The sequence below is a fragment of the Neomonachus schauinslandi genome, chromosome 15 (assembly GCF_002201575.2).
Source record: "Neomonachus schauinslandi chromosome 15, ASM220157v2, whole genome shotgun sequence".
In the NCBI taxonomy this organism is placed as follows: Eukaryota; Metazoa; Chordata; class Mammalia; order Carnivora; family Phocidae; genus Neomonachus; species Neomonachus schauinslandi.
In genome coordinates this window covers 39379063-39397323 of record NC_058417.1, presented here as the reverse complement: position 1 = coordinate 39397323, position 18261 = coordinate 39379063, and the positions used below count along the sequence as shown (strand labels likewise).

The following is an 18261-nucleotide window of genomic DNA, read 5'->3' as shown; positions in this document are numbered from 1 at the left end:
ACCTGGGTTTGCCTACTAATGATGATGACCCCTTCATTCCACATTCGTTCACCAATCCAATGCCATGGACCATGTGAGGTGCTGGGGACACAGGGCAGAACAAGGCTGTGTGAACACACATCATCCGTGTCCTCACTCAAGACCTTCTCGTAACTGAGGGAAGAAGCTGAACCTCTCACAGACAGCATCCTAGAAACCCCAAAAAGGAAGTTACAGGGGAGGCGTCAACAAGTCTTTTATGGATCCAGCCATTTAAGTGACGTGGTCTCAGCCATTCCCTCAACACTTGGCTGAAAGGGGGCTCAGCAGAAATCCTTCTTAAGTAATCTCACCTGAATATGAGCATGCCTTTACTCAAAAACCATTCAGTTGGGGTTAAATTATTTTGCACTTGTCCACATTGTTTTGTGGTGATAATCTCATCAAGGTTATGGATCAATCAGATCAGAGACCATTCTAATTACTTTTGTGCCCCTGTTTTGTGCTCTGTTTATAGAGACACCAACAGATGCACACTGAATTATCTTAAGAAATATGGGTCCAGAGAGAAGGACTTCCCAGCTCCTCTCCCCACACCATAGAACACTCACATTGTTGGCTTCTCGCACCAGCCTCTGTTCATTGTACAGAATATGTCGGATGCAGCGGACCAGCTCCATGGGACAGCGGTCGTACGTGTTCTGAAAGAATCCAACAGCAGACATCACTTTGTCCCACACCATGTTATAGGGCCTAACCCTACCTCAGAGCAGGGGTAAGATTTTATGATGGAGGAGACTCCTGGAGACACGACGGCATAATCACAAGCAATGCTGCTCCTCTAATACTAGTGGGGGCAAGAAAAGTATGTCATAGGAAACCCAATTACAATGAGAAGGTAAGATCATTTTACTTCTTGCCTCTTAATATGCCTAAAGTACTAGGGCATCATTCCTAGAAAAAGGATACATAAATTTCAAAAGGACCACATTAGGAGAAATTGGACTCCACCTTGACTGAGTAATCAAAATTACTACCACCAATGCAGGGAACATGGATGGTGTATGTCTCCAGATGTGATATCCTGAGAAGGACACAACATCACTTACTCAAAATTCTGATCAGGGATGTGTAACCTGAATCTAATGATATCTAAAATATCTTTAAAAATAGATGAGCTGAATTATTTTAAAATTTCAAGGCAGGGGCACCTGGCTGACTCAGTTGGTGGAGCATGCAACTCTTGATCTCAGGTTGAGTTCAAGCCCCACATTGGGTGTAGAGCTTACTTAAAAATAAAATCTTAGGGGCGCCTGGGTGGCTCAGTCATTGAGCGACTGCCTTTGGCTCAGGTCATGATCCGAGGTCCTGGGATCAAGCCCCGCATTGGGCTCCCTACTCTGCTAGAAGCCTGCTTCTCCCTCTCCCACTCCCCCTGCTTGTGTTCCCTCTCTCGCTGTGTCTCTCTCTCTGTCAAATAAATAAATAAAATCTTAAAAAATAATAATAATAAATAAAATCTTTAAAAAAAAGCCAATGTAATGAAAGACAAAGGTTGAAACAGTTCCAGATTAAAGGCGATTAAAGAGACATGATAACCAGATGCAATATGTGGTCCTGGGCTGAAGGAAAAAAAAAATGACATAAAGGATATTATTGAGTCAGCTGACAAAATGGAAATATAGATATGATTACCTAACAGTGTTTTGTCAATGTGACACGTACTGAAGTTGAAAACTGTACTATAACCATGTAGAGAAAATGCACACTGAAGTACTTAGGGGCAAAGGGACATGATGTATGCAACTTACTCTCAAGTGACAAAAATGTGTGTGTATAGAGACAGAATATGATAAAGCAAATATTAACAATGGGTGGATCTGGGCATATGTAGGGGTTCTTTGCATCAATCCTGCAACTTCCTACAAACTTGTTTTCAAATAAAAAGTTTAAAAATAAAAGGCTACAATCACAAAGCCAGACAATAAGAACTTTTTACACCTAACAGGTTAAGTCAACAACACTGGGTTGAAGAAGAGAAGGAAAAGCTCCAGGGAGGTACTAAATGAAGAGTCTCTCCTAGGGAAAAGAATTAAGTGTGACCCGGCATTCACACCCACCTGGAGCTGCGTGGCATAGTGCCCCAGCTTGATCTTCAGTAAGAACCCATCTTCCCCGACTTGGTGCTCTGCCTTCTTCTGCAGCTCCTGCACCAGGCCCTCCAGGAGCTGGGTGGCCTTAATGTTCTCCTGTGGATTATCAAGATCTATTGAGTCCCTGGGGAAAAAAATTACACACATATGTATACATACATGCACATGAGCCTGTATAAATGCAGCTTCAACCCATCATACCTTTTCTTTAGCTGAAGTGATTTCTTCATAATGCTCACTGCAAATTTTAGGGAACAGTCCAATTCAAATTGACTAGATGCCTACATTAATCTATCCCTAATCCACTAATTAGCTTAGTGGACTGTATATTTCCTTTTTTTACAATGTACTGCCGTTTCTCCTTCCTTCTACTGACTTGCTCTGGTGCTTATGCTATCTGCTTCTAGAAATGAAGGGAAAAGGAAAGTGCTTTGTGTACTCTGAAGGAAACAAGGGCTCTGATAACTTCCTATTTATAGTTACCCATCAAGGGTTGAAAGGGGGCACAAGGTCAAGAATGTTCTACATGCTTTTTCCAGCCTTGACTAGTTCTGTGTGTTGCTAATTTCACAGAGTATTTCTTTTTTCTTTTCCTTTTTTTTATAAAGATTTTATTTATTCATTTAAGAGAGAGAGAGAAAGAGAGACAGAGTGAGCACAAGCAGGGGGAGAGGCAGAGGGAGAGGGAGAAGGAGACTCCCCGCTGAGCCGGGAGCCGGATGCCACCGATCCCAGGACCCTGAGATCATGACCCGAGCCAGAGACAGATGCTCAACCGGCTGAGCCACCCAGGCGCCCCTCACAGAGTATTTCTTAAGTAAAGACAGGTGGAACACACTTACTGCTATTTCTAAGGAACCCTGGAAATGAGATATTAAGACAGAAGGTGCCTGCAAGTATTTATACAAATTACTGGTTGCAGATCTGGGACCTGTAGGCTAACTCTTCCAGTGATGCAGAGAAACCACTCTACGGACTTGGTATTAATTCAGAGCCACTAAACTGGTGACAAGAGGGTTGGATAGTTTCCCTCCCTCTTTTCCTTCTCTTCTTTATTCCTTCCTTCCCTCCTTCCCCCACTCCCCTCACCAACTCTCTTTTTTCAAACAATTTAGGCAACAATTGCTATTGGGCAGTATTAAATTGCTTAACTCAGCTCACTGAAGAAACCAAACAGCTGTCAGATTGAAATAACATTCAATTACTGCTGCCCGGGTCTGGGGCCAAACAAGAGATCTAGTGGTAGCTAAAAGGCTGCACCTCTACACCACTGAAGTCAGTTAGCAACTAATTTCAAACAAAGGCACAAGCAGGTGTGCCAAAACACTGATGATAATATAGTTCAGCAATAATATGCCCACATCTGTACTCTGAGAAGGTAGCAGAGAAAGCCAAATTTTAAATATGTATCTTCTCTGTACTAAATAAAGTATGTATTAAATAAAAGCCTGGGAGGAATGAAGGGCAGCCCTGCACCTCTGTTTCCACTGGCATTAATGCTCCTCATCTGAGGAACCCACTCTTGAGAAGATCGTCTCTGTGCAAAACTCACGGAAATCAAGTACTGGTTCTGGCACTTGAAAACTTAATTCTCTCTTTTTTTTTTTTTTAAATGGGTTGTGATTATGATAACAGCGCTGAACTCTTTTTTTTTTTTTTAAAGATTTTATTTATTTATTTGAGAGAGAGAGAATGAGAGAGAGCACATGAGGGGGGGAGGGTCAGAGGGAGAAGCAGACTCCCTGCCGAGCAGGGAGCCCGATGTGGGACTCGATCCAGGGACTCCAGGATCATGACCTGAGCCGAAGGCAGTCGCTTAACCAACTGAGCCACCCAGGCGAAAACTTAATTCTCTACTTAAAAAGGGAAAAAAAGGCTTTCTTAGCTTAAACATGAAGAACTGAACATCTTTTTAAATTAAAATCTTTATGTTCTTAAGAAAACCAAGCTAAATAAAATTCAGGTTTTCCTTGATATCAACACAAGTACTTTAACATTCGTTCGGTAAGAAACTACATGGGGAATCTACTAAATGAAAATTTAAATCAACAGAAATTTCCTACTGATGTTTTTCTGAACTCTCCAAATCATTAAAACAGAAAATAAAATGAAAAATAAATGGAAAAGCGCTAAGCAAGGTGCAGCTGATGTGCTTATGTTTAGCTTGGTTTTTTTTCTCACTTCATTACACGAGGCTGAGATTTTTTTTTTAATTGCCCAGAAAATTGCCTTCCTTTGGTGCTCCCTAGCTTCTGACCAGAAATCTGCTACTAACACGCAACTGCGACTACCACAAGGTGGCCTTACTAACAGGTACACAGGCCTGCTGGGACGGTCGCAGAGCAGCCGCCGGTCCTGGGCTCTGCTGGGGTGGACCCTGCCCTGTCCGCCCCCCAAGCCCCATGGAGGCCTGAAGCAGCTGATGAGCCTGTCCGATCAGAAGGACAGGCTGCTGGTCCGATCAGAAGGACAGGCTGCTGGGCACCCAACATGCTCCCAGGCCCTGAGCAGAGCAGGCCCCGAGCCTGGTGCACAGTAATGTCCATTCAAAAGCTCTGTTGTCAATCTACTGCATTATACTCTGAAAGAATTTAAAAATAATTTTCCCTCTGAGTATATTTCCAAAGAGCAATTTGGAAAATAAAAGTAAAAACATGCTTGTTAAATCTTCCACCAAGAACGTAATTATTGTTAATATTTTGGTGTATTGTCTTTTGGTCTTTATGTGTATATATAAATTTAAAAACACCAATGTCTCCATTGTTAACTTTGTTAATAATACATTTTATTAAATGATATGCATATGCATACCTTAGCTGCCCCACCAAGCACTAAATTCTTTGTGGACAAACAAGGGCTTTACTCTGTTCATATGAATTCTACACCCTGTAGGCACTCAAAACATATTTTTCAACTGTTGTTTATTAGCAGCAATGATCTAATGCTTTTAGCCAGAATTTACTATTAAAGGGAAATAGGAAAAAATCCTATTTTAAAAATCCCAAGAGTTATTCCATCTCCCTAAAATCTAAGCTAGGGTTAAATAACTTTTAACCTGTGTCACATCATTTTTTAAAAATGTACAACTTTAGGGAGTCTGGGTGGCTCAGTCGTTTAAGTGTCTGCCTTTGGCTCTGGTCATGGTCCCAGGGTCCTGGGATCGAGCCCCGCATCGGGCTCCCTGCTCAGCAGGAACCCTGTTTCTCCCTCTCCCACTCCCCCTGCTTGTGTTCCTGCTCTCGCTGTCTCTCTCTCTGTCAAATAAATAAAAAATAAGAGAAAATCTTTTAAAAAATAATAAATTTTTAAAAATGTACAATTTTTAAAGCCTCCATCATGTTACCCTTCCAATCAAACTTCAATATGCTTGTGCTTCACTAAATATGATAGAAAAAACTGTGTTCACTTACCAAGCTTGGCTTTCGATCCACTGGGATAAATAATGTCGCACCTCAATGGGGAAATGCTGACCATACAATGCTTGCATTTGATGAAGAGCATCGCCTTGGAGTTGCTGGGCTTGTATCCACACAGCCATGGTTTTAATCTGTTAAACAAACGATCAGTGGTTTGGGTGGGTTTTTTTTTTATCCCCCTTTAAATCCACTAGAATAAATATTCACAATTAAAAAACCTAGAGATAAATGCTTTTAATGCTTTTAAGCCCTTCTTGGTAGAATAAAGATCAGTATTCTGGAACTGAATTTTAGCTTTAAAATGTTTCAAAATGTACACATTCAGTGTGGCCATGGAAAGGTATATAACTTGGTCTATGAAGCGCCAACTGTAAAACATACTGAAATCCTACGAGTAAAAGTACAAAGCCAGAATTAGGGGAAGAACTGCCTATAACTCTGATATCACAGACATATTTACTTTTGTGCCAAACTTGAAGTAACAATAAGCAGCATTTTAACAGTAAGATAATTAGCACAGGAATTTTTTTAAAAATCACTTGTTTTAGGGTGCCTGGGTGGCTCAGGTCATGATCCTAGGGTCCTGGGATTGAGTCCCGCATTGGGCTCCCGGCTTCTCCCTCTGCCTGCCGCTCCCCCTGTTTGCGCTCTCTCTTTCTCTCTCAAATAAATAAAGAAAATCTATTTAAAAAAGCACTTGTTTTAGATTTGGTATTTTGACTAGAAATGCAATAAACGTGCTGCCATTTTGAAAAAGACCCAGTAAAAGAAAAGTGAAAATATTTAAAACATGAATTGAACCCTATGTATTATTTCCAGTTACCTAAGCTGCAATGCTTTACACACGAAGGGCATAGATTTATCTGGAAAAATGCCCCAAGTTTCACCTTCTGAGTTACTGCTAAGGAATTTATGAAGCAATCTTCTGTTAAATTACAGTATTTAAAAATCTCTCTGACAGGGACCCTTGGATGTCTCAGTCGGTTAAGCATCTCCCTTTGGCTCAGATCATGATCCCAGGGTCCTGGGATAGAGCCTGGTGTTAGGCTTCCTGATCAGCGGGGAGTCTGCGTCTCCCTCTGCCTCTGCCCTCCCCCTGTTTGTGCTTTTTCTTGCTTGCTCTGTCTCTCTCAAATAAATAAGATCTTGGGATGCCTGGGTGGCTCAGTCGGTTAAGTGTCTGCCTTAGGCTCAGGTCATGATCCCAACGTCTTGGGATCGAGTCCCACATCGGGCTCCTTGCTCAGCAGGGAACCTGCTTCTCCCTCTGCCTGCCGCTCCCCCTGCTTGTGCTCTCTCTCTTACAAATAAAATCTTTAAAAAAAAAAAAAATCTCTCCGACATAAAAACAATACATTCCAGCTAAGAGTTAGAAACAAGAACCATTATATTCCAATAGTAGGTAGGTTTTTAAAACATGCTCTTGATTCTAGAAAAAGTTTTATAAAACTACCATGATGCCTTCTCAGATTTACCTGAGAATTTTTAATTCAGTTGGCAGAAACTCTCTGGGATCAACCTGATTGTGGCAGCAATATTACTTTCATGTACACAGAGGGTACAAAAACTGAATCTTATTCTAACACTAGGATCCATAATGTAAAATTTGGTGGAAGGCAGGGCTAACTTGAAAACCATCCAAAATGATTTGGCTACTGATTTGCACCAGTCTCTTAACTATGTTACGATTAGGGTTCAGTGAATCAGGTCTTGATTTTGTGGACCTCCAAAGACTACACATGTGTGTTGGGAAACAAAAATCCCTTCCGTTAGTTGTAGTTGTCCGATCGTGTAACACTGAGCTATTTATGGGACAAGTCAGTTAGCCAACAATGAGGTATGGGGTGGGTGCCAGTTACCTATTTTAGACTTGTGCTATGCTATAGAACACTTGAGCAGGGTACAATTTTATTTAGGGCTTTTGGGCATTAAGGCTGCGATCACTGTAAGATCATCCAAAACATCAAACTTCAATGGCTGAGAGTTTACTAGGAGAGAGGCTTGGCTAAAAGAACTCTCTCCAGAAGCAATCGCACATTATAACCTAACATCTGGAAGACATTTAATTGTACAATATAATTTTTAATTAAATGAATCATGTCCCAAGATTTTGGAAAATTGGAACAGATACAAGGCACGTTTTTTTGGATAAAAGGTAAAAGGATGGATGCGTGGGTGGAGATGCTTAAGCAGTTAAGTGTATGGAAGAGCAATGAAGGAATGAAGAACATAATTCAGGCATTCATCTCTTTTAGTGGTAAGAAATTGGAAAGAAGTAGGACCTCACCATAGCTGTTTTAATGATTATATGAACAATACCAAAAGATACAAAAATTGTCTTGAATCCTGCATTCATTAACTGAACTGACCCAAGAGACAAAAGAAGGAAAATTGTGGGAAAATGTTTATCTCCTCAGAGACCCCTCACTCCATGCAAAGAATTGTATTCTGGTCACATTGTAACCTCTTGGTCTACTTGACTTTTCTTCACATCATTTATCACTTCCTGACATTTATCATATATTTGTTTGCTGACTTCTCACTAGGGTAAAATCACCATGAACACAATGACTTTGTTTTGTTCACTCTTTCTCTTGGGCCTAGAACAGTGCCTGGCACATAAGCATTCTGTAAATTTTTTATTGTTGTTGAATAAATAAATGTATACACACAATTTGGTCAAATCCATCAGGTCTTTTCAAAGTTATGGAGTATGAAAATTTAAGTATGAAATACCAAAGCAAGAAAATGGAACAGATTTTATAATTTGGATGAGTCTGTATTAACAATATTCTATTTGTTCCTTAATAACATATGCCACAAGGCGCCTGGGTGGCTCAGTTGTTAAGTGGCTGCCTTTGGCTCAGGTCATGATCCCGGAGTCCTAGGATGGAGCCTTGGGTCCAGGCTGGGCTCCCCCACTCAGCAAGGAGTCTGCTTCTCCCTCTCTCTCTGCTCCTCCCCCCACTCGTGCTCTCTCACTCACTCTCTCAAATAAATAAATACAATCTTTTTTTTTTTTAAAGATTTTATTTATTTGACAGAGAGAGACAGCGAGAGAGGGAACACAAGCAGGGGGAGTGGGAGAGGGAGAAGCAGGCTTCCCACGGAGCGGGGAGCCCGATGTGGGGCTCGATCCCAGGACCTCGGGATCATGACCTGAGCCGAAGGCAGACGCTTAATGTCTGAGCCACCCAGGCACCCCAAATAAATAAAATCTTAAAAAAAAAAACATATGCCACAATTTGTAATTTTTCCTTTTAGTTTTTATTAATTTGTTTTTGTTTATCTCCCCCCACTGAACTCTAAGAACTCTAAGAGCACATTTATTTACTACTGTGTCCCTAATGCCTAGTACAGTGGCTTACCATGGTAAGTAAGTAATCAAAACATATTTGCTAGTGAATAAATACATATTTGGTAAATATTTCACATGTCCTGCTCGTTGAGCATATTACAGGTGTCTAATATTGCTTTAAAAAAGAAGTACTATGGTAATATGCCACATATATGGGGCCCCTAGGTGGCTCAGTTGGTTAAGCATCTGACTCTTGGTTTCAGCTCAGGTCATGATCTTATGGGCCATGGGATCGAGCCCCATGACAGGCTCTATGCCAGCGCAGAGTCTGCTTGGGGTTCTCTCTCCCTCTCCTCCTGCCCCTCCCCCAGTTCACGCACACACACACACACGCTCTCTCTCTAATAAATAAATCTTAAAAAAAAAAGTCACACTGGGACGCCTGGGTGGCTCAGTCGTTAAGCGTCTATCTTTGGCTCAGGTCATGGTCCCAGGGTCCTGGGATTGAGCCCCGCATCGGGCTCCCTGCTCCGCGGGAAGCCTGCTTCTCCCTCTCCCACTCCCCCTGCTTCTGTGCCCTCTCTTGTTGGGTCTCTCTGTCAAATAAATAAATAAAAATCTTTAAAAAAAGGGGTGCCTGGGTGGCTCAGTCATTAAGCGTCTGCCTTCAGCTCAGGTCGTGGTCCCAGGGTCCTGGGATTGAGGCCCGCATTGGGCTCCTTGCTCCGCGGGAGGCCTGCTTCTCCCTCTCCCACTCCCCACTGCTTGTGTTCCCTCTCTCGCTGTGTCTCTGTCAAATAAATAAAATCTTTAAAAAAAAAAAAATCACACTATTTTGTCTCAACTTTTATTAGTTTTTAGTTTTAACAAAGAGTGAAATGCTGAACTCTTAGAATCTGTCAGAATATTTTTTATGGTTCTAAATATGAACATGTTGTAATAGTTATTTTCTAAAATGCCATTTGAGGAATAACAGCTGGTAAATATAAGGTGGTAACCACCTTATTTTGAAAAACACAAATTATTTTAACGTCACTACAAAAAAATGCTTTGATAGAGTTGGAAAGTAGATTTTACCTACTACTAGTCAAAAATGTAGAAAATAAAAAGAGTACAGTAAATAATACAGAATCATTTTACTTTTACTTCTTAACTAAGAACTATATACATATGGAACATGAAATGAGTTACTGAAATTATCACGTAACAATTGAAAACATGCAATTTGGAGAAAAAAACCACCCCACCTCCATTGCATCAATAGAAGCGAGAACCTAACTAGTACTTTCCCTTGTACATGCCCAAACTCTTCACAGCCATTATTAAGCTATGCCTACACCTGGCATGCGCTGGGTCCCTGTCCTTTCGCATTAGTATTTATCCTGCCATTGAATACTACTCCACATACGTAGTAACTGCACCTCTGTCCTCAATACACACTTTCTTTTGCTTATTTACAGGCAGCTCCATCTTCAATGCATGATGTTCTGACAAGGAAGTGGTTTGTATCTTTGGTAAATCTTCACAGGGGCTTCTCTAAAGACTGGGAAATGGATGCACAATCTTATTTTTAGCCAAAGATGAGAACCAGCTGAGCTTTGCTTAGTTGCATTCTTAGTATTCATAAGCATTCCAAACAACCTAAACCAGCCTTGGATGCCAAATATACTTTCTAAAGCCCAAGGTGCTGAAATCAACCTTATATATCTGGATAAATCCTAGGAGTCTCAAATAAAGCAGACCTTCAGGCACTTGTTTTAAAAAAGCTCCAAATTCTAAGCGTATAATGTTACAGGCTTATTGAAAACTATAAAAATGAATGTCCACTAACAAATAAATGGTAGGAGTGGGTGGGATTTAGGAATATTCTTGTCTCAATAATAGATACCTTTTTATTAGATGCTTTCCCTTTTAAAAGTAAAATATAAACCTTTGTCAAGAAAAACATCACTCTAGGGGCGCCTGGGTGGCTCTGCCAGTTAAACATCTAACTTCGGCTCCGGTCATGATCTCAGGGTCCAGGGATCAAGCCCTGCATCAGGCTCCCTGCTCAGCGGCGAGTCTGCTTGCCCCTCTCCCTCTTCCTCTGTTCCTCCTCCTGCTCCTGCTCTCTCTTTCTCTAATAAATAAATAAATAAAATCTTTAAAAAAAGAAAAAGAAAAACATCTCTCTCTCTGAAGATTTCTAGAACACTGCGGCCAAAGTCATGGCATAGTTAAACTGAGGGGGAAGTATAGAGTACATGACAACAGAAAGCTCCCAACGCATATATGCTAACTAGCTCGGGGTGGGAGTGGGGGGTTTAAAATGTGTGTAGTGATTTGTTTCACTGGACTCATGCGCATAATTTAAAGCATTTTGGGGGCACCTGGGTGGCTCAGTCGGTTAAGTGTCTGCCTTTGGCTCAGGTCATGATCCCAGTCGGGCTCCCTGCTCAGTGGGAGACTGCTTCTCCCTCTCCTCCCTGCTTATGCTCTCTCTCGCTATCTCTGTCACTATCTGTTTCTTTCTCTCAAATAAATAAAATCTTAAAGAAAAAAAAAAAGCATTTTGTAACTCCTACTTTCCATTCAACCACAACCACCACCCCATCCCATCACACCCTAGGACCAAAGTCTCTAAAATGAGGTTAGAGTTTTGGAGACAATGGTGAACTCACCTACAGAGAGTTCTATAAGATTTAACCTCTTACACCTTTGTGCCTCAGTTTCCTTATTTGTAAAATGGTACTAATAATACGACCCTTGGGGAGTTGTTGTAAAAAATAAGTTAATCTGTATAAATGCTTAAAACAGTGCCTGGTCCATCATAATTGTTCAATATTATTCTGACTTTTACAACCTTAAACTTACAAAGTTGGCTTTCTTCTCCCCATCTCCAATTTTAACTCACTTCAATAAACCTTTCCAAAGTCAACCCTCCATAAAGAGCTCTTGCTACCCTCTCCTTAACCAATATCCTGCAGTATAAACTTTACCTTCCTTTTAAAACATGGAATTCCAGGGCGCCTGGGTGGCTCAGATGGTTAAGCGTCTGCCTTCGGCTCAGGTCATGATCCCAGGGTCCTGCGATTGAGCCCCACATCGAGCCCCACATCGGCGGGGAGCCTGCTTCTCCCTCTCCCTCTGCCTCTCTCCCTGCTCATGCTCTCTCTCTCTGTGTGTATCTCTGTGTCTCAAATGAATAAATAAAATCTTTAAAAAACAAAACAAAACATGGAATTCCAATTTCTTAGTCAATTTAACTGGCAGACGGACTTCTATAGATGAGAATGGATGGGGGTTGGTGGGAAAGCACTGGAAAGGCTGTTCTCGCATTTCTGAGAGAGCCAAGAATTGTGAAGGGTAGTATAACAAGAGAAAGACTGTCTAAGTATACTAAACTTTAAAAGAAAAAAAAAAAAAAGAACATCCATTCCAATGTGCCCTTCTGACAGAGAAGACCAAGCCAGCAGGGAGCTGTACCTTTTCCTATTCCTTCCAAGGACACAACTGACTCCTACTAATGAAAGTATGAATTTTTTTTTTAAAGATTTTATTTATTTATTTGACAGAGAGCGAGACGGCGAGAGAGGGAACACAAGTAGGGTGGGTGGGAGAGGGAGAAGCAGGCTTCCCGTGGAGCAGAGAGCCCGATGCGGGGCTCGATCCCAGGATCCTGGGATCATGACCTGAGCCGAAGGCAGACGCTTAACGACTGAGCCACCCAGGTGCCCCCAAAGTATGAATTATTAACAAATATTCTGATTCATCCAATAAATAAAAATAAATTTCAGGGGCTCCTGGGTGGCTCAGTTGGTTAAGCATCTGCTTTCAGCTCAGGTCATGATCCCAGGGTCCTGGGATGGAGCCCCACATCAGGCTCCCTGCTCAGCGGGAAGTCTGCTTCCCCCTCTCCCTCTGCCTGCCGCTCTGCCTACTTGTGCTCTCTGTGTCAAATAAATAAATAAAATCTTTTAAAAAATAATAAAAAATAAAATTTCAGGGGCACCTGGGTGGCTCAGTCGTTAAGCGTCTGCCTTCGGCTCAGGTCATGATCCCAGGTTCCTGGGACTGAGCCCCACATCGGGCTCCCTGCTCAGCGGGAAGCCTGCTTCTCCCTCTCCCACTCCCCCTGCTTGTGTTCCTTCTCTCGTTGTGTCTCTCTCTGTCAAATAAATAAATAAAATCTTTAAAATAAAATAAAATAAAAAATAAAATTTCAGAAATATGATTAAAAATGAATTAAATAACATTTATTAGTGTTATTTTCCACCATCCAGATTTATAATTTACTATCATTTACTGAATATCTACTATATTATTTATAACACCAAGTGCTTTTATGAATCTACTCATTTAATCCTCACAAAAATACTAGGAGGTAGGCACTATTATTATCCCTATTTTATAGATGGGGAAATCGAGGCTTAGCAAATTAAATAGGACTGTAAAATGGTGTAAGTTTGGAAAACAATCTGGCAGTTCTCCAAAAGGTTAAATATGGAGTTACTATATGACCCAGTAGTTCTGCTCATAGGTATATGCCTAAGGGAACTGAAAACGTATGTCCACAAAAATCTGTACACAAATGTTCAAAGCAGTTCATTCATGGCAGTGAAAAAGTAAAAACAACCCAAATGCCCATCAATGAATGGATGGATAATATGGATATAAATAGAAAAAATAAAACGGATAAAATGGAGTATTATTCAGACATAGAAAGGAATGAAATACTGATATATGCTAGATAAAAGAAGCCAGACACCTTGGGGCACCTGGGTGGCTCAGTCGTTAAACGTCTGCTTTCGGCTCAGGTCATGATCCCAGGGTCCTGGGATCGAGCCCCGTATCGGGCTCCCTGATTGGTGGGAAGCCTGCTTCTCCCTCTCCCACTCCCCCTGCTTGTGTTCCTGCTCTTGCTATCTCTCTGTCAAATAAATAAATAAAATCTTAAACAAAAAAAAGAAGCCAGACACAAAAGCTATGTATTGTAAATTCCATTATATGAAATGTCCAGAATAGGCAAACCCATAGACACAAAGTAGGCTGGTGCAATAATGGGGAGTGACTCTTAATAAGTATGGGTTTCTTTTGGGGGTGAAAAATTTGTTCCAGGTCCCACCCTACTGAGGCACTGTCTGCATTGGATCTGGGCAGTCCACCGCTGTATCAGGAGGCCTCTGTCCTGAGGACTTTGTGGTGGTTGTCATATTATTTTTTGCATTCTTCTATATGTTTGTTTTATTTCTTAATTTTAAAAAAGAAAAGAATAAAATTAGAATAAGAAATCTAATATGGCAAGGCTCTGATTTGGGCAAAGGCTTAGGCTAGTTGGCAAATGAAATAGAAGATAGATAAACATTGCTTCTGATCAGAAAAGTCTAAGGCAAGGAACCAGGATTCAAAACTGTTAACCATATCAGCACCGTTTAATGATTGAAGACTTTGGACATATTATAAAGAGCAAGTTCCTTGGTTATGTTTACTGCCCTACTGTCAATACCAACATTATTACATAGACTCAGTGCTAGTGGTTACCTAGTAATAGGAACTTGGAAGGACAGAAAAATATTAAATAGCAATAATAATGGATTAAGACTTGCTCATATTAAAACTGGCCTAACATCAAGTAAGAAGGTTTGAGTAAAACTATCCTATCTAGAAGTAGGTCAATACCAGAGCCATCTGCTCTTTAAAAAAAAAAAATCTCTAAACACTATTTCATAAGCAATCAGAAAGGCAATTCTCTAACAAAATCAGATTATTAAACAGATGGGAAGAGAACAGAAAGAATGAAAGTATTTGGCTCACAAAGAAACAAACAAGGAAAAATTTGCTCAGGCAACACAGAGATGATAATATTCTGGGAAGACAATCAGTCATAAATCTTCATGTCACAGCCAAATCATTACATACTACTTTGGGAAGAAGAGAGAGAGGAAAGGGGGTGGGCGTGGGGAGAGGGAGAAGTGGAGGGAAAAAAGAGAGAGGGGAGGAAGGGAGCTATCTGCTAAATACACAGATTAAGTCTTAGTGGATTATCATATATTTAAAACTCTCACCTAAATATAAGATACCTTAGCCAAAAACAATCTCAAAAATAAAGAGAGTAGACTCAGACAAGGATCATCATAGCCACTAAAACCAATGGGTGGTACTTGCTGGGAAACAGGATATTCACACAGTCTCGAAGTATTACCTCACATATTACTTATTATTCATAAAGGGGAAAAGGCGTATTTTTGGTGGAAAAGCTGATGAACAACACCTTAACCAAATAATCAAACATCCCCAATCATGGAACAAACTGACATTACAGTAGTCCCCCCTTATCTGTGGGGCACATGTTCCAAGACTCCTCAGTGGATGCCTGAAAATGCAGATAGTACCAAACCCTATATAGTATGTTTCTCCTACACATACATACCAATGATAAAGTTTAATTTATACATTAGGCACAGTAAGAGATTAAAAACAATAGCTAAAAATAAAATTGAACAATTTTAACAATGTACATAATAAAAGTTATATGAATGGGATCTCTTTCACTCTCTAAATACCTTATTGTACCGCACTCATCCATCCTGTGATGGTAATGCCTACATGATGAGATGAGCTGAGGTGAATGATGTAAGCATTGTGATTTAGCATTAGGCTATTAACCTTCTGATGATATGTCAGAAGGACCGAGGGGTAACTGAAACCCCAGAAAGTGAAACCGCGGATAAGGGGGGACTTGTTGCGTATGCCTCCAAATGTGATCTACTGAAAAGAATACACAAACTAAATGTTTCACCTCTACTCATGGAACAATCAGACAAATCCAAATTATAAGACTCTTACGAAAAACAGAAAAATGTGGAACTATTCTAGATTAAAGGAGACTAAAGAGACACAATAACTACCTAGACTATAATTTAAAAAATAAAACAAACTACATCTCTAAAGGACATTACTGGGACAATGAGAAATTAAAATTTTAAATTCAAATTAAATTTAAATATAGCCTACATGCTGGATATTATTGCGTCAATGTTAAATTTCTTGAGACTGATAATGGCATTGAGGTTATAAAGGACTGTTCTTAGTAGCTACATACTCAAGTATTTAAGGGTAAAAAAAGGTCATGATGGCTGCAACTTACTTTCAAAGGAAAGAGAGAGGCGGAGGTGGTAGTAGGGAGGGTGATAAAGCAAAGGTAACAACTGTTAATAACTGGTCAATGTAGACAAGGTATACATGAGCGTTCCTTGTTCCATCCTTTCAATTTTTCAGTAATTCAAAAGTTTTTCAAAATCAAAATCAAGGGCAAAAATTGCAAAAAACAAACAAACAAAAACAGTAAGAGTAGAGGTTTGAGTCCCATCTTGAAATTGTCCCTGGCAGTCCATAAAAATCTGGACTTCTCAGACCTTGTGCTGAAGCTGGTAGGACACTGTTAAACCAACTGGGCTCCCCCATGCCACGCGGGCCTGCAGCTTGAATACACATGCATTAGCATTATCTCTGTGTGGAAATCCATTAAGCAACTTGAACAACCCATCTGGGAAGAAGCTACATCAATACCATTTTCCAGATAACGAAAACCTTTGCTATAGCCCACAAATAATGACCATCTGCATTATGGAAAAATAAGAAATGATCTGAGACTGCCATGGAGCCATATGTTAGCCTCAGAATTTCTAATGAAAGTTCATATCTGGACCCATTTTATACTGTTAATCAAGACCAACTCATCCTAGGGGCGCCTGGGTGGCTCAGTTGGTTAAGTAACTGCCTTCGGCTCAGGTCATGATCCTGGAGTCCTGGGATCGAGTCCCGCATTGGCCTCCCTGCTCAGCAGGGAGTCTGCTTCTCCCTCTGACCCTCCCCCCTCTCATGTGCTCTCTCTCCCACTTTCTCTCTCTTTCAAATAAATAAATAAAATCTTAAAAAAAAAACCCACCAACTCATCCTAGAATGTGGCTTTTGTACAGTTTGAATCCTTTAGTTAAGGAAATAAAAATTCCTCAGCCACTGCAATATACCGAGTCTCTGTACCATTTAGATGAAAGATAATCCCTTCCTTCTTGTTTTGATTTTTTAAAAAAAGGCAAGTTATTAATAAATCTGCATATGTTCCCAATATTTTCCTCATTCAAGTTCACAGCTTCCCTCTTGCCATTGAGAATTACAGTATTAAGTTTTCACTTAGCGGGGACGTCTGGGTGGCTCAGTCGGTTAAGCGGCTGACTTCGGCTCAGGTCGTGATCCCAGAGTCCTGGGATCCAGCCCCACATCAGGCTCCCTGCTCCATGGGGAGCCTGCTTCTCCCTCTGCCTGCCGCTACCCCTGCCTGTGCTCTCTCTGTCAAATAAATAAATAAACTCCAAAAAAAAAAAAAAAAGTTTTCACTTAGCAAAATTTGCTTTGAAGAGCACCTTGCACTAGGTCAACTCCCAGGGACAGCCATTAGTTAGACTGTATAATATACAATAGTAAGAAACTAGAAACAACCTAAATCCAAAATAGGATGGTTAAACTATAACATATTAATCTGATGGAATATTGTGCAACAATTTTTTTTTAAGATTTTATTTATTTATTCATGAGAGACAGAGAGAGAGGGAGGCAGAGGGAGAAGCAGGCTCCCAAGGAGCAGGGAGCCCGATGCGGGACTCGATCCCAGGACCCTGGGATCATGACCTGAGCCGAAGGCAGACGCTTAAACCATCTGAGCCACCCAGGTGCCCTATTGTGCAACAATTTAAATGAAATATAAAGGCAATACTGAAATATAAGGCAATGTAGACACATTTTTAAAAAATATAAAGAAAAGAATGTTAAATGAAAGGTGTACACAGTATGTATGCTAGAGGACAAATAACAGAGAAAGGTCAAAGAGAACTATAAACAGTTGTTCCAGTTAGGGGAAGGCATTTTGGTATAATTTTTTTATAGTTTCTGATTTACTGAATTTTGTTTAAAATGTAAAATTTGAAATATAAATTTAATGATCATGAGCAATTGGTACTATTCATCCCACAGGATGGTTCCATAAAGGGACATGCAAAAGACACAGAAACAAATATCTCCCACAAGACAATATCCAGGTTATGGCATTTTCTTACAACTTAGGTAGTCTTGATTTATGTATGGCATGAAATAGTAAAAAAATTCAGAATCATAATTTTTTAATTTTTTAAAGATTTTATTTATTTAACAGAGAGAGACACAGCGAGAGAAGGAACACAAGCAGGGGGAGTGGGAGAGGGAGAAGCAGGCTTCCTGATGAGCAGGGATCCCGATGCGGGGCTCGATCCCCGGATCCTGGGATCATGACCTGAGCCGAAGGCAGACGCTCAACGACTGAGCCACCCAGGCGCCCCAGAATCAAAGGGTTTTTTTGTTTTTTTTGTTTTTTTGTTTTTTAAGATTTTATTTATTTGACAGA

The 18261-nt window shown here is 40.5% G+C and overlaps 1 protein-coding gene across 1 annotated transcript in view; it reads right to left on the bottom strand.

The window, feature by feature from the left end:
• LOC110573273 (signal transducer and activator of transcription 5B) overlaps nucleotides 1-5738 on the bottom strand; it is an 871639-nt gene extending 865901 nt beyond the window's left edge. The window contains exons 1-3 of the mRNA XM_044921711.1: nucleotides 5543-5738; nucleotides 2100-2256; nucleotides 591-680 (exon numbers count right to left, since the gene is read on the bottom strand). Coding sequence (XP_044777646.1) covers nucleotides 591-680; nucleotides 2100-2256; nucleotides 5543-5670 — 375 coding nt within the window. The 5' untranslated portion in view covers nucleotides 5671-5738. The remainder of the gene's footprint in view (nucleotides 1-590; nucleotides 681-2099; nucleotides 2257-5542) is intronic.
• Nucleotides 5739-18261: the final 12523 nt, after the last annotated feature.